The sequence below is a fragment of the Aphelocoma coerulescens genome, chromosome 4 (genome assembly GCF_041296385.1).
Source record: "Aphelocoma coerulescens isolate FSJ_1873_10779 chromosome 4, UR_Acoe_1.0, whole genome shotgun sequence".
NCBI classification, from domain to species: Eukaryota; Metazoa; Chordata; class Aves; order Passeriformes; family Corvidae; genus Aphelocoma; species Aphelocoma coerulescens.
The window spans coordinates 66,099,879-66,120,729 of NC_091017.1; the positions used below are offsets into that span (position 1 = coordinate 66,099,879).

The 20,851-nt window shown below is 38.5% G+C and overlaps 1 protein-coding gene across 2 annotated transcripts in view; it reads left to right on the plus strand.

Moving 5' to 3' along the window:
* The window catches only part of SLC2A9 (solute carrier family 2 member 9), an 89,102-nt gene that overhangs the window by 23,950 nt on the left and 44,301 nt on the right, over positions 1-20,851 (plus strand). For both annotated transcript variants that reach the window (XM_069014448.1, XM_069014447.1), the window contains 2 exons: positions 10,591-10,723; positions 18,846-19,033. In XM_069014448.1, coding sequence (XP_068870549.1) covers positions 10,591-10,723; positions 18,846-19,033 — 321 coding nt within the window. The remainder of the gene's footprint in view (positions 1-10,590; positions 10,724-18,845; positions 19,034-20,851) is intronic.

Genomic DNA, 20,851 nt, shown 5'->3' on the forward strand with positions numbered 1-20,851 from the left:
GTGTGAAATGTCCTGCTCCATAGGTTTTCCTTTGCATGGTAACATCTTTTAAACCTTGTAAACTGTCAGACTGTCCATTCTATTGCTTCATTTTGTTTAATGAAGGTGGGTTTTAATCTTTCCTTAAGTTATAGAGGATTTAGTTCCTGAATACATTTGCAGTAGTCATGATGTTCTTATTTTCAATATATGTTGAGCTTCATTATCTCCTTCATCTGTGTGCCAATACGGGAAAGGAGAGGAAGAAAATGTTTCACAGTATGTATATGTATTCAGAACAGGTAAAGCTGAAACAGTTGCCTGTTGCCATGCTTTCCTCAGGCTTCTGCTTCCAGCTCCTTTTCCTGTGTGTGGTGTGTAAGGCTTTGCCAAGCTGCTGTTGTTTTCCCTGAGTTGGCCCAGGTGGCTGGCCGGGTCTGGCTGCTTCTCTGACTGAACAGCTGTTTGCCATAGGTACACCAATGGGAAAACAGAAGTATTTTTGTTTACTCCAGCAACCCTATTTTATACACTTCAAGTGTTTCTAGGTCATGCACCCAGGAGCTTGTCTACCTACATGGGTACGCTGTTTCGTAGTGGATAGTATGTTACCCTAAAAACTTTGCTGTGCTTGCAGCCTAAGACTTACCAGGGCAACACTTTGTGAATAAATCCTATTACTGTGCAAGTGCTTCAGAGAAAAGGGGGGGGGGGGGATGGGGGGGTGGGGGGGGGAAGTAGACTAAACAGTAAAAAAGTGAAATTCCTGATGTCTCCATCTCTTGAATGTTGCAAGTAGATTTGGTCATTCTGTTTTAGAGTGTAATCAAGCAATACAAGGTACAGGAGCAAGCAGCAATGATCAGATTTGGGAAGTGGCTTCTTGAGGAGAAAAGTCAGGGTTAAACAGCTCTTACCGGTAACCCCATGCTGGGGAAACACTCAAAGCAATATAAAACGAAGTACACCAGAGAAGATTCAGAATTTATCTTGAAGTGGCATGCTGTCTTTTCTAGACTCTTCTCAATCTTTCTTTAAAAACGTTTGGAATTTGTTGCAAAACTGTGGTGTATGCGGTTACAGGGACAAACTTTATTAATTTGATGTTGTCTTTGTCATAGAAGAAGCATGAATTAGTCTAATTACACTTTTTTGAGGCTTTTTAGCAGCTTAAATGCATATTTGGCTAGAGACTATCTGTTTTTAAAAAGGGATTTAGCTGAAAATAGGTTTGTGACACATGGTGACACTGGGAAAACTGTCCTTCCACAATTCATTATTTTAGCAAAGAAATTTTGCTACTGATACAAATATCAATATCAATTTCTGCAGCAAATTGAGCTAAATTTGGAAAAGGACCAATGAACTCCATAGACACTGTACTATATGTATAGTAAGGTAACATCTCTGTGATGAGCCCCATTCAAGTTAGTTTTTTACACAAGTGAACCTTGCTGAGGAACAGCTGTGATAAAACTAAAAACTTCTGTAGATGCTGTGTTTAATTTTCTTTACTAGACCTCTTAAAAATTATGTATTTGATGTGATAGATAACTGTGTATTTAGGAAAGTTTGCACAGGAATTTTTCATTTTGCTTTACCAAGATCTTTTAAAGTACTCCTTCACTTGCATGAAAATAGACAGTGATGGAATAGGTTGTACAGTCTGTGCAGTTGAAGGCTGTTCTGAAAATAAGCTTTGATTTTACTTGTCAAAGCTTCATTTTCAGAGTGATTTTTCCCTTGTTTTTCTTTTTTTTAACTGATCCTTCTTCCTAATACTCTTGACTCAGATCCAAGGATTCCTTAAAAACTGTCAGTAAATTATAGATGAGTAGAGAAAACAATTCTGAATTGCTCTAGGGACCTGCAGCCTGCAGGTCCACATCAATGGCAAAGTGGTGTGTTGGAGATGCTCTGGAAATGAATCTGACACATTAGAGTGATAACACAAAGTATGATTCAACCAGTTTCTTTATATTTTTCTGTGAACTCTTTTGTTCTGTATGTTTATCTTCTCCTTGAGCCATGATAGTGACTATAGTTAAAGATATTCTTTGAAATACAAGTGAAAATTTCAGAGTATAGAACAGAGAGCTCTTGCAGCAGTAAGACACAGGTGAGCTCTTGCAGCTTCATGCAGAATCTTGGAAATTAAAGCAGCTTATGCCTTATGCTGTCTACAGAATATAAAAAGGTGTTTGTATTTTCCATTAGAGTAGGACAAATGCATCCACTAGTTTAACATTTTCCAGAATCACTTGAAATCCTAAAGTATCCTGTTTGTGATAATTTCAAGCATCTGGCTGTGTAGAATAAAAAAACCCACAACATCTTCATTCTGCCTAGTTATATTCTAGAAATATAATGAACTGAAGCAAAGTCTAGTTTGGAAGCCAGTAATTAGTGGTGTAGCTCAGAGTCCAGTCCTGTTCAGTATCTTCATTGATGCCCTGGACGGTGATGGAGCTGTTTGTATCTGCAGAAACATGCTGCTTTGTGGAGTCTGTTTTAGTATATGACTTGCTAGTTCTTAGTGAGTTCTTAAAGGCAAAAGTTAGTGTAGGGCTTGGGAAAAATAGCATAGAAATTTGTCTCATCAGCTCTGGTTCCCAGTTATGGGGGTTCTTGATCAGGATTTGTCTAAGTTTATAACAAGAGTTTGAGGAAGTGGTCTCATACTCCTGGAAACTGTCCTGCTACTGAGTCAGGCTTGCAAAAGGTGACTCCAAGTTACCCTAGTCCCTGCTGATTCACTGGACTGCTGAGCTTGTGCAGTACTTCTTAAAAACACAGAAGAAAAGCTGCTTTATATTCTTGTAGTAAAATATAAAACTCTGAATGAAAAGCTAAAGCCTTCCCTGAAGAGTGTTTTAAAACCTCTGCTAAGGATACAGGAGACACATTGGTGCCTGTAAGCGGCTGTTCAAATCCTTAAGGGGCTGATATTGCTAAGAATAATTCAGAGAAATGCCCTCACAAAGGGAGGGAAGGAAGGGAAGGGAGGGAAGGGAGGGAAGGGAGGGAAGGGAGGGAAGGGAGGGAGGGAGGGAGGGAGGGAGGGAGGAAGGAAGGAAGGAAGGAAGGAAGGAAGGAAGGAAGGAAGGAAGGAAGGAAGGAAGGAAGGAAGGAAGGAAGGAAGGAAGGAAGGAAGGAAGGAAGGAAGGAAGGAAGGAAGGAAGGAAGGAAGGAAGGAAGGAAGGAAGGAAGGAAGGAAGGAAGGAAGGAAGGAAGGAAGGAAGGAAGGAGTTTCAGTGCTTATAGTGCTTATTCAGGCAGTCACTAATTTCAGCAGGTGTTTGATATCTGCCTGCACTTCCTGCAAACTGCTACCAGACATGCCAATTAAGATTTGCTCAAGGCAGTGATTTTGAAGATGGCAATCCTTTTTCAAACATTTTCAGTTCTTTTCCTTTCTAGCAATGAGACATTTCCATCCTCTTTACACAGTAACACATAAGGCACAAAGTTTCTTACTGCTAAAGCAATTTCCAAGCCTTCCATCAAGACACATTTCAATATAAGCTGAGAGTTGCATATCAGGGATTTGAAGGTCACCTCACCCAAGGGTTGGTTGATCCAACCGAGGGAAGATGCTGTGCAGGCACCAGACACAGCTTTGGTGGTGCTGATAAAAGTATAGAAATGCTGCCAGGACCCTCTGGGTTGTTGCATATTCATAGCTCAATAGCACCCATGGGAAGAGGTCTAGTCTGTTATACCAGCCCTGCTGGGGGAATGTGTGTTTGATATATTTCTAATGGAGACATTAAGTGAGGTATTTTGTTTATATCTATTGTGGATTGGCTGAGATTATGTATTTACTGGAGATTATAAATCAACTTTTTATTGGTTCCCTGAGACAGACACAACAGTATTTATTCATCCCTTTTCTGTACAGAACTCATTAAGTAATGCATGGGAAAACATCTGTGTGTCTTCATATTTGCAAATGAGTTTCAGTCCATTAAAGTTTTGCTGTGAGGCTTCAGTTCCTGAAGTTTAACAACACGTGGTTGATTGGCCATATGCAGTATTGAAATGTTGCTGGTTTGCATTTGGGACGGAGAACATCCTACAGGAGAGGAGTTATCTGAAAGTGGAATTGTGGTTATAGAAGCAAGATCACTATGGAGATAGATACATAATTTAGACTCAGCACTGAACAAAAGACTTAATGGCAGAGCATCTAATGTTGGGATGCAAGTTTATCATCAGTGAGGACTGCTACTCATAGACAGGGAACCAGTCCTCACCTGACTCTTGAGAAGATTTCTATGTAGCTGTTCTGTGCTTAATTAGGTCAGTTGGAAAAGTAGTAGACAAGCTTTCCTGGAAAGATGTCCTTCAACAGATGTGAAGGAAAAAAAGACACCAAACACCATGGAGGCTGATAGCAGTTGCTTAAAATTTGCCGGAAAATTTTCTCCTTATCCACTGAAACATAGTTAACACATGTAACTGAACTTAGAGCATGTGTTTTTACTAACGTTTAAACTATGACTTTCTGTTACTTTATCAGACTTTAAAATGTGAGTTTTTCAATTATTGTAGCTGACCTAATAACAAGCAGTGTCTGTCTATAAAACTCACTTTACCCTGTGTATGTTGGACTCTGCTTCAGATGTTTACAAGCAAGTGAACATTTCAGATTTCCCTGTTTCCTTAGTGCTTGAGTATTTGATAATATTTACAAATATATTATTAAGCAATAAATCTAAAACAATTTGACCTGTGACTTCCTTCCAAGAGTGTTTCACACGCTGGGGAGATAAGCACCACTTAAACCTTTTTGAAGGTCCTAGATGATTAACATTTCCATTTTACTTTCCATTATACATTGTAGAACCATCCATTATTGCAAATTCATGTCCTAATATGCAAATTTGTCCTTTACAAATTAGCTATTAATGCTGTGGTAAGTTGGTAAAGCATTGTAAGATAGCATGCAGTCATCATATTGAGTAGGAGGGTGTGTTTTCTAGACTTGAGTGTCTTTGCTTTTGAAACTGATGGCAAAAGGAAAAAAACTGGGTGGTATATTCCTGATTAGTATTTTGAGGGTTTTTTTAAACTAGAAGTAAATGTCAAATTAAAATGAGTTTGTTTTGTTTTGTTTTTTTTTAATCTAAACCAGATTTGTGGTCATTAAAAAATGTTAAGATTAAATATTCAACCATTTTTAGTTGTTTTTAAAACAACAAACATGCTTTGGGTATTTTTACGCTTATTTTTCTCTTTAACTTGATATAACTTAGTCTAACTTCTGTAACTTCAGTTTGGCAAAATATAACCACATAAAAAAAGATTTGTGTCTAATGCAGTTTCTAGACACCCTGGAGCACTTCTCTTTATCTCCCATTGCAGTGCCAAAAGCACACAGGTCTCTGGAGTTATATGTGTTGCATCTGCCAGTCCCACAGAGACATCTGAGGTACCCAAGGGCATCAGAATGATAGCGTGTTCTCATGTTTGAAAAACTGAATCTTATCCTCCTCAATTATTTTCATTTATTTTTTTATATTTTGTTATTTATGGAAGTTAACCTGAGTCTAAATGCATTGCTGAAAGGAAGTTCTGTCAGAAATTTTGCCTAGCTCCAGCATAGCTCTAATATTTCATCCTGAAGAAGCTCAAGGATATATGCTGGCTGCTGCTAACAATCCCATTTGAAAGCTCACCATTTCCCATTGCTTTTCTCTGAAATTTTTACTTCTCTTGGAAATGAATGAGCAATGAAGACAAATTATGCCATGTAAGTGTGCAGTAAAAAGCTAGTTGTTCCTCCAATAAAAAGCTGGGCAAAAAACCATCTGGGGAACTTGTAATGAACACTTTAATTCTCCCTCTCAGTGACTACATGATCTAACATGCCATTTAGTGAAAAAAAAATCATGGGATGAAGACACCAGATGCTTTCAAGACTGTTTTAAGTACTGATTCAAAGGCCATGTACTCAGTAATAAAAATTTCCTGCTGACTTCTGTGAATTTTACATCAGATTTGTACAGCCTTGAGTCTGGTACCGAAGATACTGATACTTGAGTAATCTTCTTGTCAGAGGTACACCTGTATTAGTGACCTGTAAAAATACACATCTGGGTGCAGAACAGATGTGAAATACACATATTATCTGGCTTGCCTCTGTTTTAAACAGGAAGTCAGAAATCTATAACTGTTATTGAAATGTATTTTGACAAACTGGGTTACAGAAATGATCATGCAAAGAGAAAATTTTGTCCAGTAAGGATGTGAGATCAGCATACTCTGCATCCAGAGGAGGTTGTAGAGCAGTGTCTGAGGGATACAAGGAAGGTAAGAGGAAGGCAGTTGTTCTGCACCTTACTTGAGTAGCTGCTCTGAAGCCTGAGATGTAGAAGTTCTCTTTTCTCAGCTGCCTCATGATCATCGCCACTGTGCCGTACCCTTGACTAAAGGAAGAAAAGACAGTTCTAATGCTAAGAAATTAGTTCCATCTCAGTGCTTTTTCAGTCCTTGGCCCCAGGCCAAAGTGGTTGTCCTTTACTTTTAGGAGTGTTTTAGGTGGTATGGTAGCAGATTAACAGAGAAATGCTGAACTTGTGCAGTATTCTCGGCTTTACATGCATAAATAAGTTTACCTAGGCTGTTTTGAGAAGGGATACAATTTTTTGTGTGTGGCAAATGGAGTATTTCTGATATGCATTTTTTATGCCAAATCTCTACAAGAAAGGACAAAATTCAAATGCTTGAATATAAGCACATAGTATCATCTTGACACCCTATGGTCCTTGTGTGTCTCTGTGGAACTAGCAGATGTGACACAGAATATCACAGAGACCTGCATCCTTCTGTAGCTACAGCAGGAGGGTGAGGCTAGGTGCTTCAGGACATCTAAAAATTAGACTAGATGTAATTCTTTCTGTCTGTGTGTGTGATTATATTTTGCCAAACTAAAATTTTTAAAGTGTTCCTGCTTCTAATAGAAACATAAAAAGAAGAGTACCAAATCGCTATTTCCTGGATGTTTTGAGTATCTTGCATTGGATGCAAGAGGCTTTTGTCTCTTTGTTCCCCACATAAAAAATGGGTAAAATATGCCATTTTACATGAGAAATTTAACAAAAAGTAATATCTGCTTATAAGTTGTTCAGCACTGTAGTAAACTCATTAGAACCCTTTCCTCAAGGAATTAGTTCCAGAAAGAATACTTAAATGGTAACTATTTAATAGGGACTAATAAATAGACCTGCTCACTGGGGGATCACAGTTCATCCTGTGCACTGAATGTTAAAAAGGGGGAATGAGCATTTATTTTGATATCATCTCCCTCATGTTTCAAGCAGTAGAGGTAACCAAGCCCTTGACAGTTCTGTGAGGCAGCATGGTAGTTACACAGGGAAGCAGAGCAGGGCTGGGATCCTCTGGGCAGTGTCCTGTGCTACCCCATGTCCAGACAGAGCCTAGGAGAGAGTGTTTGGGGTGTGGGCATTTCCCTGTGGCTCTAGAATGGACAGGAGGCAGAATGTGGGAAGCTTGCCCGGGAGCAGTTAGGGTCAGGGTGCTCAATGGGACATGGGGATCTCTACAGCACAGAAACCCAAACCCTGGGGAGAGAGCAAACAAGGAGTCTGACTGTGCAGTAGTGGTTGAGACTCAGTTGGGAATGGGGCGTCTATGTCCAGACTATGCTTTTAAAATAAATAAATAAATAAATAAAATCTATTTATTAAACTGAAGGCAGAGAGGTTTAGCACAGATGTTAGGAAGAAATTCTTCACTGTGAGAGTGGTGAGACTCTGGACCAGACTGCCCAGAGAAGCTGTGGCTGCCCCAGCCCTGGAAGTGCTCAAGGCCGGGGTGGATGGGGCTCTGAGCAGCCTGGGATAGTGGAAGGTGTCCCTGCCCATAGCAGGGGATTGGAACAAGGTGATCTTTGAGGTCTCTGCCAACCCAAACCATTCTATGTTTCTCTGTGTCTGTGAAATTATTTAGAGAGAAACAGAGAGAGTGAAGACTGTCACAGTTGCATCTTTCCTTACTCAGTCTTTTTGATCCTGTTATCCATCTCATACTGGGATATTTAACTGGCTGGAATAAATCTTTCAAAAAGTGAGTGCCCATGTCCAGGGCAGTTCAGCACTTCTTCCCTCCTCTGTTGCATGACCCTGCCAACAATTTAGTTCCCCCTTTAAAATTTATCTATGTGTATATTGTTAACCTGTTCTGTGTTGAGAGAGTCTTCACACTTTATCAAAATCTTTCTAATTGCTGAAAATATAAAACATAACTGGTGCTTAAATAGATAATTAAGTTTGGTATGGATAGTTCATCTGTCAGCAGTGCCTGTTGACATTTCCCCACGTCACTTTCTTTTCCACCTTTTGATGGTTACAGTAAGTTCCATTTTCTGCATTTTAGCTGATGATTTTCTGGCATGGCAACATTTTCTTTACTGTATCCCAATGCACCTTAATCTTGTCTCATTCACAGCTGATAAATCCATGCCATGCTTTATCCCCCTCCCTTGCGCCTGATCTTCTGTCTCTACAGCTTTGTTCTTTATTACATCAACCTTTGAATGAGTCTGTGGTTGTCAAACTTGCTCTACTATTTAACTGTCTTCTGTAAATACATCAAAGCCAGGTTTTTCAGGCTCTAGCCTAAGCAAATATCCATAATGTGACAGTTTAAAATTAAAATTTTACCATCTTGACATGTTTTTTGTACCAGTTCTGAGCAGGTAATAAAATCAGGTCCCCTGTAATTAAAATATTTAATGCTCTTGTAAGTTCTTCCTGAAATAAAATGGGATGTAGTTTTTTCTTATCTCCCAGTAGTGCCTGTGTGCTTCTTTTTACTGCTGACAATTGAGGCAAAGTGTTTCAAGTGTCTTCTAAGTCACCTACACTGTCTTTTGCCTTTAGCTTATTACTGCTTCTGAGCACTGTCCCAGTATATGTCCTTCTGTATTCCTTCCCAAAGAGGTTATTAAACCCTTCTTTTCCCTGCTTCTCTTAGTTCTCTTTGTAGGGTCTAGTTCAGCCTGATTTCCAGCCATTTTAATGAATCCTTTAAACTTACATTAGCCCTACTATTCCTTTTCTGTAGTGGGAGGAAGGAGTTAAAATTCTATAATGTAAATTAAGAGGAAAGCAAGTAGAACACACACTCATAATGTTGAATAGAGATGAAATCTTTTGAAATGGATGGAGAAGTTTCCATTGTCTTCAGTGACTTACTGATTGATTCATGCCAAAATGGCAAGTGGGAGCATATTTATGAGTGTTTACCTTAAGGCTTTAAAAGTTAACATCATAAAAAGTAAAATAGAAATCTTTAATAGAGGAAATAAAGGACACTCAGTGTCTTATGTGACAAAAATAGAGGGTTTTTCATTATAGTAGCAGGGCTTGCTATTTATTGTGAAGGGTCAGTTCAGAGTCTTGTTCACAACTTTTTCAAAATAACACTTTCAGAAGAGTTATTTGTGATAAATGGGACAAACTGATAAACCATACACTATAGGAGACTCTAAAAGGAGTGTAAGCTTATTCCATGGAAGTCTCCACAGGTGGGGAGAATGCTGATAATAACAGTTTGCTACGAATATTTTTTCCTTTAAGAAGTGTCCTTGACATTGTGGAAAAAAACCTACAGAAAATATGCTGTGCTGATCAAGAGTAACTATTTAATAGTGACTAGTAAATAGACCTGCTCACTGGGGGATCACAGTTCATCCTGTGCACTGAATGTTAAAAAGGGGGAATGTTAAAAAGAGCAAGATTTTTATTTGGAAGTATTTTCAAAAATTCTAACACCCCATAAATTTTTTATATGGTACATAGCAAACAGGTTTATATTACAGGAAATCATTCCAGGCAGATATGGAATGAAGGTGACAAGTTATACTGCCTGTTCTCCTGTTACTCTTTACAAACCAGTACCTGCTTTGATTATGTGATTATTGACTGGTTTTAAAGTCTTAACCTTAGTTTTTCTAGTTTTTAAAATAAGATTCGGGCTTATCTGACTATAAACAGTATTAAATACTTTTGATTCACCTACATTACGTAAAGTTTTCCACTCAGTTGGAAAAAAAATAAAAAAAGAATGAAGAAGTAGGGTCTTGAAGACTCCTTGGTAATACAGGCTCTTAGGATGACCGATTACCTCACGTTTTAAATTATTTGCAAAAACACTTTCTCATGTTGTTTTCCCATCCCAGGAGAAGTTTTTAAAAACACCTCTCTCACCTAAAAGGGCAAGGGAAAAATTTGGTTCGGAGATACCCCCCCATTATTTCTGGAGTTATTTAGCTATCTTGGGGCCCATTTCATGTTTGAGGTGTGGATTACATACCATACCATGCAGCACATGGTGCTTTAGGCCTTGCTGAAGTGGGAGAATGTAAAATAAAAACTGTCAACAGAAAAAAGTTTGGGGGCTTGGCCCTTGAGTAAGATGATCTGAATGGAAGTGTTCAAAGTTCTTACTAAGCTCAGGAGGAACACATCACTCTGGTGACAGACTCAATACTTGGAATGATGAAAAATCACAGTGTTTCCCATCAAAACTATTTTTCTTCCAGGTGGGAGAGTATTACTGACTCCTGTTTGCATCCATTTGCAGGAATCTCGGTGGCCTTTCTTATTTGGAGCAATCATTGTTCCATCATTGATACAAGCTGTGATTCTGCCTTTTCTTCCTGAAAGTCCTCGGTACCTTCTACTTGAAAAGCATAGCACAAGCAAGGCAGAAAAAGGTATGATATGTTACTTGCAGCAAAGGTTCATTGTACAGATGCAGGCTGCTGATACCTAATTCTGATACCACACTAAAAGCAGATTATCCCAGTTGAAGAGATTCCTTGGCAATAATTTTTCTCACATTTTTGTTTGTATGTGTAAATACAACAGTAGCTTCCAAGTTTTTATAAATTAAATTTTCCAGCAAGGTAAGTTGTATAGTATTACACATGGTGATACAGACCTAACCAAATCATCCCGCTGTTGTGTGCCAGCTACACTTTGCAGGATTCATTTGGAAATGAAAGGTGGTTTCAGTCATTGTGACTCTCCCTTATCTACAGTCTCTGCACTAATAAAAACACCAATTTTGTTTTTTTCCCAGTAGTCACTGTTTTTGACCCTGTGCTTCTGTAACTCAATAATTTTGCAGATCTAATAAAAACCCCACACATCTGTTTAACTGAAATTTTACAGTGCTTCCATATTGGTTCAGCTTCACAGACACAGAATACTTTGTTCTTACTTTAGATTCTAAGTATAAAACTATTTGCTTGCATGATCACAGTTGCTGTATTCTCCACCCCAGTAAATTTACTGTATCCCAATACAGCTGAGATAATGTTGAAAATTTGGTTTTGCTTATTATAAGGACACATTAAAAACAGGAGTGTACAAAGAAAGAGTCTGATTATAATACCGAAATATCAAACATAACTGCTTTACAAACTATTCTTAAAAACTTTGTTTGAATACAGCCCTTAACGTTTTCAGTCATGAGCTAGTTGCTTGCAAAATAACTTGTAAAGTGCGTATCAACACCTGAAATACAAATTTAATAATCTTTTAACATGGAATTAATGCAACTCTATCCTGTTTCTTCTATTATGAAACTAAAAATTGGGCTTTTTGGTTCTGAAGAGCCCTCTGAAAGAGAAATAACACACTACTGAAGAGACTCCCATGTTGTCTCAGTTTGGTGTTAAATGAAGAATTCTATAAGTTTTGGAGCCTCAGACATTTAGAGATACAGTTCAATGCTTAAAAAAAAAAGAAAAGTGCACAAAATCAACAAGGCTTTGGGGAGATTTCTTTAGCTTCAGAGAGTCAGCAGAGTTTTGAGGAGGCAGAGAACAGCTTTTCCAAGGACCATGAAGGAAAGGGCTGCCCTGTCAGCTGTGGTCAGAGCACCCAGCAGGGATGCAGGACCCAGCTTGGGTTCGCTGTTGGGTGGAAACTTCTGCAGCATCATGGCTGGGCAGGGAAGAAGTGCCTTTGGGTGCCAAGTTTAAACTGGCTCCTTTCTGCCTGATGAAACTGTAGATATATTTCCAGAGCTGTGGCTGGCAAAGAGTCTGCATCTGCAATGTTATTGCATAATGTCACACTTGCTATGAGGAACTATTGAAAATCCTGCTACAGTACCTGGAAACCTCAGCACTGACAGTGAAACTGGACCTCTCATAGGTAGAGTTTAAAAGTTATAAAACATGGCAGTAAAATAATGCCACCTGCCTTTAAATTCACCCCATTTACTGTTGCTGGTAATGTGCCAACTGCAGTCGGGGATGTTTTCAGCATACATGTTCTGAAAATAATTTGAAATCTAATCCAGGGACATTGGAGGTAGGTTTTGGAGTAGAAGGCATCAGGAGAGCAGTTTCCAGGGGAAATGAGCTTTAGCAGTTGGCTTGCTGATTGCAAGAAAATGGTTTTCATGAGCTACCCTAAGGACTATAAATCTAGATACTCTGAGAAAAAAGAGACAACTGATATAAAAAGCTTTTCAAAGTAACTGCTTGTCAATATACGCTTCTTGATTTTATTAATTCTAAAAGAAAATACTAAATTCTGAAATAAATTGTAGTACACTATGTAACTCATTTTGAGTGTAGCCTACAGTGGAATTCACAAAATAGGAGGGTGAATCAACGATTAAGACATACCACCTGGATATTCCCATTATGAGCAGAAATGGGGGAGGAAAAATCTAAGTATAAGACTGGAGGAGACGTGATTTATTAAAATGCCCTTCTGCTTGTAAGTCATATCATGACAAAGTGGAATTCTTCATTTTAATGATGACTACAGTAATGTTTTTGAATTATTTGCCTCTTAGCTTAAATCTGCATAATAGTATTGGAAATTTGCAACTCTTTCTACTGACTAAATCCCTTTTCTTTCCTTTAATGGATCAAGGCTATTCATGCAAATATATATTTTACTGTGGATTATACCTTGTCAGAGAAATACAAAACTATTATTTGCAAAAGGTCTGCTGTATTTAAAGCAGATGACTACATCAGTCTTTATGAAATACTCTAAAGTGTGCATGTATGTCAAAGTCCCTAAAATGGAGCTGAAAACATTAATCTTCCTAATAGTTTTAGAGCAATAATATCCAGTGAGATAATGTAGGTCATTGTGTTTCCACAAAGTTTTGCCCCTGCTTTCATGCCCTTCTTTTCTCCTCTGTCTCAGGAGATAACCAGACTGTAACTACCAAAATACAAGTGGTGTCAATCTCTTTTCTGTCAGATGTCTTTAAGGGGAAAGTAAGAGACTGAGAGAAGGGGAAGTTGTGTAAACAATGAGTTGTGTAAACAATGAAAAAAAGAAGGAATGAGGGTAGAGGGTTAGAGTAGAGAGGCATAATGTGCAAGCCTAAACCACACCACCATGAGAGAAGCTATTCTTTGGGGCACAGGGGCAGTGATGCCTCAAATGAGTGAGGTCTCCTGTGCCCCATTAGCAGGGTTTTACGCCGTCCCCTGCTTTCCCCTTTCCTGCAGTGCAGGTGGTGCACACTGTGGGTGGCTGAGCCAATGTCTGCCCAATCAGATATCCGGACGCCCTGTCTGATTGCTGTTGTCTGCTGCCAAAAGCAGCGCTGACAGATGAGCTCAGCTCATCTTCCTGGAGGTCACCAACCTGTATCTGACGCTCTGGGACCCAAAGGAAATGAGCTATGTCTCGTATTCCTGTCTCACTGCTGAATGTGGGTGAACTGATCCGTGTGTTCTGGAGAGAGAACAGTCCACTGGAATAACAATTTCATCTGTAAACCTGCTTTGCCCAAGAAACTAAGACTGGTAAGGAAGCAAGGGCAGAACCATCCCAGCTCCTCTCCCAGGTCCCACAACTAATATTCCTCTCATTTGATAAGAATAGAAGGGAAGAAAATGCCCAGCATTTAAGTGGTGTGATCCTTCATAAGCATGGCCAGACAGCAGAGGAGATATGGGTATTTAAGTGGTAAAGAGAAGGACTTTGGAAGGAGATTGTGGGAATGAAGAGTGACAGGGATAGAAACAGGAAGAAAAAGAAAAATCTGCTGCGATAATTACATCAGACAGTTTGCCATCCAAGTTCTAGAACAGTAAGACATGGGTCTTGCATTAGCTGTCTATTAGATGCATGCCAAGTGCACCGCTGATCTGTGAGTATCACAATTATGTACTATAAATAAAATCAGTAGTAGTGATAAAATGGAACATTTGTCATGACTAACAACATAGGTTACAAACACTTTCAGCTGGAGAGTTGAGGTGTCTTTTTGAAGCGCCCTGTTACAAGGTGGAACCTTGCATTTTCTATGCAGCTACAGTAGCAGGTCATGTAAATCAATAATGGAAGTCAGCTGGTATCCCAGCTTGCCAGAGAACAAGAATATTGCTATGTCTTAAGGGTCAAACAACTTGGATAAAATGTCACAGCAGCATCTGTTGGTGACATACAAAATCTGTTCATCTAGTACATTCAGTCATACCTTAAAAGTCCCATGGTTATGAAAGAAACATTACAAAAGGTATACTGAGAAGCGTAGATTTAAATTTTTAGGAATGTGGATTAGAGTTGATACCTTTTCATGTGACAAAAGAGCAAGGCCACTCCTGATTTAAAAAAGCAGGTAGCCAATTTTTTTACAAAGCCCTTCAGGGGGTCCACATGGACAGGAGATGTATTAAACCCAAAGTTACAGCAGGAGCAAGTTACTGCAAATCCAGTCATTAAAATGAAGTTGTTATGACTGACAACAAGGATGTATATGATTAGTTTTTGTTTCTCTGTGAGTTTTGTGTGTCTGTAAGCATTATAAACTATTTTTATTGGAAAGGAAGAGACAGGCATGACTACTACACTTGCTGGCTTATGGTAAAGGTTTCATCTCAGACGTTTGTCTGCCAAAAACTGGAGTGATTGTGTTGTGACTGACTTGTTTTTAAACTTTTCTTAAACCTCCTGTCTTTTACAAAGGATATTGGGTTCATTGGACCTTTAATACAACTCTGTTTATCAGTTCTTGTGTTATTTTATGGTGGCATGCATATGGTCTTTTTGCCTGTACATCTTGGCTTCTTTCAGGTGAACCTGAACAGGCCTATTGATGGTCTGTGAAACCAGACATACAAACAGGTAAAGATGTAATCCTTAACTGGATAAAAATTCAAAAAAGATCTGTGTGTTCTTTACTTAGAAGAAGAGGGAGGTGACACATGGGAAAAGCCTAAAGTCATTTGCTTGCGGTTATATATTACTGAGATTTTTTCTTAAATTTTGCTATGCTTCATGCTAGTAGATAACCAATGCTTTGCTAGATTTAAAAAGAATGATTACATTTAAATCTCTTTTAACAAGATACACCTGAATTATTCTTTCTGGATATTTGGTACTTTAATAAAATTAGTTTATATGAAAATAACTATTTGTTTATTTTGTAAATTATTTTTGTGTTGACATGGAGTTATTACAGGGAAATTTCTACTGTCTTCAACAGTGGCAAAAGAAGATGCTGTTTTAGCAGAACTTAGACAAAGGTGTGTGTGACAGTGTGATAATGGATTTAATATAATTAATCATCAGGGAAATGAATGTGTCCATGGGAAACTGATGACAAAAATACTCCTGCAACTTGTTTTAATTTTTTTTTTGTTTCTTTTAAAGGATAAGCCCAACCAACCTGTGACCACTTGTCTCTTTTTCTGCCCCCTCTTGCCTGGTGCTGCCTTTATTCTGGAAACCACACAAAAGCATTTTTATCCTTTAAAATTTCTTCTCAAAGTTCACATGCTAATTCTGTAGATAATAACTGCTTTCTTTGCATGGTCCTGGAAGTACTATCGTGGAAAAAGAATTAGTAATTCCCCATGTAGCTGAGTTCTTGAGTGTCCATCTTCAGTTAATTTAAAGGCCTGATTTGTTTTAAAGATGGTAACAACTGATTTTTTTCAGATCTTTGAAGCTCTTTCAGAGGTTCAACTTCACTTAGCTGAGATGAATAAAAACTGATGGTGTAAATGGAAGGGTTTCTTGACTTCTTTCCTCTTGGCTGGAACCATCCAGTTCTTTTCCTATTTATAAAGGCAGTATTCCAAGTTTTGAAGGCTGAGCTTCTATAACCTTCTGATCCAAGGGAATTAAATAGTAAGCTGGAAAAGTTTAAAAGTTTCTAGAACTGAAACTCCTCTAGATGGTTTTAAGTGTTACATGAAAATAAGGCTTCTCTATAGCAAGAAAAGCCAGTCACGGAGGGAAATGAGTCACTGCAGTGAGGAGAGGAATGACTGCTGTGCTTCTCAGTGCCAGTAATGCCAGGGTTTAGAAAGTAAAATTAATAAACTGAACATCGTATATTGAAAGACTTTTGAGTTTTCCCATCTCCTTGCTAATGCAGAATTTATTTCTACATTAATTATATAAAAAATTGAGATTCTTGTGGTACCAAAAAACTGGTAATGGAATAAAATTAAAGACATGCTGAGTAGCAGGAAAATGTTTTTCCAAGAAGGTTGGGTGATGTCTATTCAAAACTATGTATGTATAGCATATTAATTTCTTAGCATTTCTTGACTTGTTGGTAATTTTAAGTATCCATCAAAGTTGCCTAGTGGCATTTACATCTCTTTACTTAATGCCGTGGAGGAGAGAAAAAGAAATCAGGTGTCTATTTTTTCCTGCCTTGTGCTTGGCAATTTTGGTAACTGCAGTTTTTTAGTTCCGGGTCCCTCTAGAAATACAGCAAGCTCCCTTGTGCAGAAAAGACAGATTGCTCTCTTTTTACTTGACTGCACCTATATTTTTGACTTGTGTGCCCTAAATGCTGAGGATTCTAAGGACAGGAAAAATAAAGAAAATTGTGCACTGACCTAATTTGCACTGATGAACCAGATGCTTAAAAATCTGAGAGAATCTTTTCAAGGAAGACTCTGGTGATATATGTCTGGTTGTTCTCATCTTTACCTGAATTTTTCTTGATCAATGTTCTAATAGTACTGAGGAAAGTGTAATTTCAGCATGAGACATCAACTTGAACATACTAGAGGCACACATTGTTCTAATTTAACATTTCTTATCACTGTCTTTAAATACATCATACTCATTAAAATGAGTGTTTAGCACGTTATTTATTTAAGAATGGGCAATGGCAAAGGGCAAAACTGAGCAGCATAAAGTTTGGGTTCTGAGGTCTGAATTTGTTTTTCATTTGTGATTGTACAGCCTGTGTGAAAAGATAAATCTTGTGCTGTTTCTGAGAGATTTAAAATTTCTGACCTCTCCTCTCACAAGAGAGAAACTGGTTATCAGAATATGTGAATGTTATGAATTAACAGCCAGAGGTGGTTCATCCCTTAAAAAAGCATCCTTCTTGTTAAGCAGAACCATGTGGGGCACATTAAAATGCATTAGAAGTGCTAAGTGCCTCAGAAAATCTTGGCTCAGAGCTCAAAATAGTTCCTTGCACCACCAGACTGGGAGCCAGGCAGAATGTGCAGCCTTGTGCATTCACCGAAGTGACAGAGAGGGATGCTCTGGGGAGGCCACCAGTCCATTTGTGTGACCTATCCCTCACAACATTGAAATGCTGCTAATTGGCCTTTTCACTTCCTGGGTAAAGACAAAATTTTGTAACTTCAAAATCTAAATAGAGTCTGGCTGTATTAACCATGACTAGTCAGTACCTCTAGTTTCTTTGACTATCCAAGTGCTTTTTATGATCCAAAGGTGTGTAAACATACTGAAATATGTGGTCGTTTATTTATAGGCAGTGTTATACAAATCTGTGGATAAGAAAAATTGATTTGGCTCTTAGGTGAACTAAATGAACTTATTCATTTAATAAAAATAACAATTTTAAGTGTCCTGCTGTGTAAAGGATTGTTTTGAGTGTTAGCATCCTACTGGGTCACAAAGCCTTGTTGCGGGGGTGTGTGTAATGTCATTGTTTCTCTGCAGTCATTCTGAGATGATGAGCATTTTAAACATCTCTTAAAATGCTAACCCCTGGGGTATGTTCATTAGATTGAGACAGAGGTATCATCTGCATAGACAGTATCTGTAAAACAATGTTGGTGCAGACACATCACGTCCAGTAGGAGGTATCTGTATCTTAGACGAGGTGTGAGCTGGAAAGCCTGTATTATTCACAGTGGAAGGATATTTCAGTAAGCTATCAATGTGCAGTACTAAATGGTGTCTTTTTGAGGATGTGAGATTGGTTGGTTGCTTGCTTACATTGGTCATGTAAATTTGTTCCCATGTCTCCAGCATTTGGCAGATATAAAATCTTGAACAGCTCTGGGTAATTATTTCTAATGTTAACCACATTGAAGAAGAGAATTCTTGTCTATGTGCTAGTAAAAACAAGAGGTAATATGAAGAATAATAGCCATTCCTTTCAAATGTCTGTCTTTTCTTGGTTTACCAGACTTATATGCATTTTTACATCTTGTTACTTCTCTATCCAATCTATCTCCAGCAATGAGGTCAGCTATATCGTGAGGCTGCAAAAGTAGCCAAGTTAAATAATGTTCAGAGCTGCTTTGGTATTCAATGTTTTCAAGTTACACAGGGTTTTCACTCTGCACTGGACCTTAGGCTATATTATATACGAAATAATATAAGAGAGATCTTGTAGGGAGACAAATAGTGTATATTTTTGTTGCAGTTTCTGAGCCCAATAGCAGAGATGAACCAGATCACATCCAGAGCAGAATGATATTGTTGACAGAAGAATAATTAAGTTGTAGCCCATGTATGTCTCCTGTTTGCGCCAAACATTTCCATTTTAAAGAAGCAAGATATTTATAAATGCACACAGTGTCAGGTGTCTGGCCTAAAGTATGTGTCCTCTCTTGGTAGCATTTCAGAGATTCCTTGGCAAAGATGACGTGTCTCATGAAATAGAAGAAGTTTTGGCAGAGTCTCGAGTCCAAAGAAACACCAAGATGGTGTCGATTCTTCAGCTCCTGAGAACGCGCGCTGTGCGATGGCAGATTGTGACCGTGGTCGTCACCATGGGCTGCTACCAGCTCTGTGGGCTAAATGCTGTAAGTGCCCTTCTTCAGGTCATGGCATCTCCTGGAGAGCTCCTTTCCTTTATGACAGGGTTTGGGCTATACCATTCACTAGCCTCTATGACTTTCCTTCTTTCGTTGTTTCTTATTGGTAATGACTTTGTGAGAGCAGCATGTGGGAAGACCCACAGAGATCTGTATTGTTTGGGGGTTTTTAAACAAAAAAATTGGAAGGGAAGCCATGTTGTGTTAATTTTGAAGGAATACATGAAAAGGTAGAATAGATTAGCAAAGAAAGAGCATGCAGCTTTCACTTCTGATACTCAGATTCTTTGTTTCTGGATATGCCCCATGCTTATTCAGAGTTTTTTCAGTAGACATTTCAGCTTGGATTGGTTCTGTTCTGTACTTATAGAAGTCAGCAAAAGTTCCTGTAAGTGATTTCAGGAGGTCACACCTCATGATTGATTTGTTATTGCCTCAATATTCCTGTCTTGGAAAGTGAAGAAAAGAGGAAAAAGACATAAAACAGACAGTAGCAATTTGGATTGACCATTATTGTGTCTGAAGTTAATGGATATCAGAAGTCTCCTTTTCCATCTGTCTGAGCCTATTGCTTCAACTATGAGAGGGTCACAGGACAGTTTAGGTTGGAAGATCCCTCCACCTGGTCCAAGCCCTTGCTCAGAGCAGGAATGACTTCAGGGTTGGCTCAGGCTACTGAGGGGTTTGTGCAATTGACTTTTAAACATATTCAAGGGTGGAGAGGGCAGAACCTTCCTGGGCAACCTCTGCCAGGTTTACACCACTTACATTGCAAAAAGTGTTTTCTTTACATCCAGCCAGAGCTATCCTGGCTGCAGCTTGTGACATCTGGCTTAGATGCTTTATGCTGCACAAAACAAGTATTCTCGTGAAGCACCTGAAAGGGAAAGGGTTTTTTGTCATGGTTCAAAGGCATTACTGGCTTATAGATGTGAAAAGCAATGTTCTTGCTGCTGCAAGGAATTCTCACTGTGGCTCTGCAGTACAGGCCAGCTAGATTTTCCCCCCAGGTCTATGTGCTTTTGTATCTATGAATGCTAGCCCCGGCTTATCTCAGGTATCTCTATAGCTTTAAAACTCCAAATAGAAGGTAATTTGTCCAAGATCATTTAAAATATTAATGCAATTGGAATTCTGGAATCTAAAAGCTTTTTACAAAATACTAGGAGGGAATTAGAAGCGTTTTTTCATCCTGTGGGGTAAACTATAATAACGTATGTATAGGTAGTGTTTTTTTCTAATGGTAGGATTTCAGCGCTAATGACAGGTTATTTTATTCCTCATTGTGGATACAATTTTGAGAAAAAAGCCAGAATTACCTTGTCATCCAGTCTTTTTAAGATTTGTCAGCACATAAGGGAAATAAAAAGACACTTATAGTAATATACAGACTGTTCAAATAATGGAACACATTGCCTAAAAAAAAAAGGTCACAGATAAATTTTCAGGGGAAATGGAAGAGTTTTGTGACTTTGAGGACACTTAATAGTTGATAAAAATTCTCCAGTATTCTGTGGCAAAACAAAGCCACACTATCATGGCTTGAGTGAGGGTGTGGGGAGATAGTCAGACATGTCCAGTCGAAAATGGATGCCAGAGTTACTTAAAAGTGTCATTGGATGGCCACTTTCTGAAAACATGCCTCAGAAAAACTGTCTCTGTCAGGAGACCTGTGTGTTGAGTTGGCTGTTTCAAGCCTTCCTTTTTATTATTCCTTTGTTTCTCCTCCCATGCAATGTCTCCAAACAGGAAAAAAAATTATTCACACAAAAATTGTGTTCTAAAATGCATTAGTTAAACAGTTGT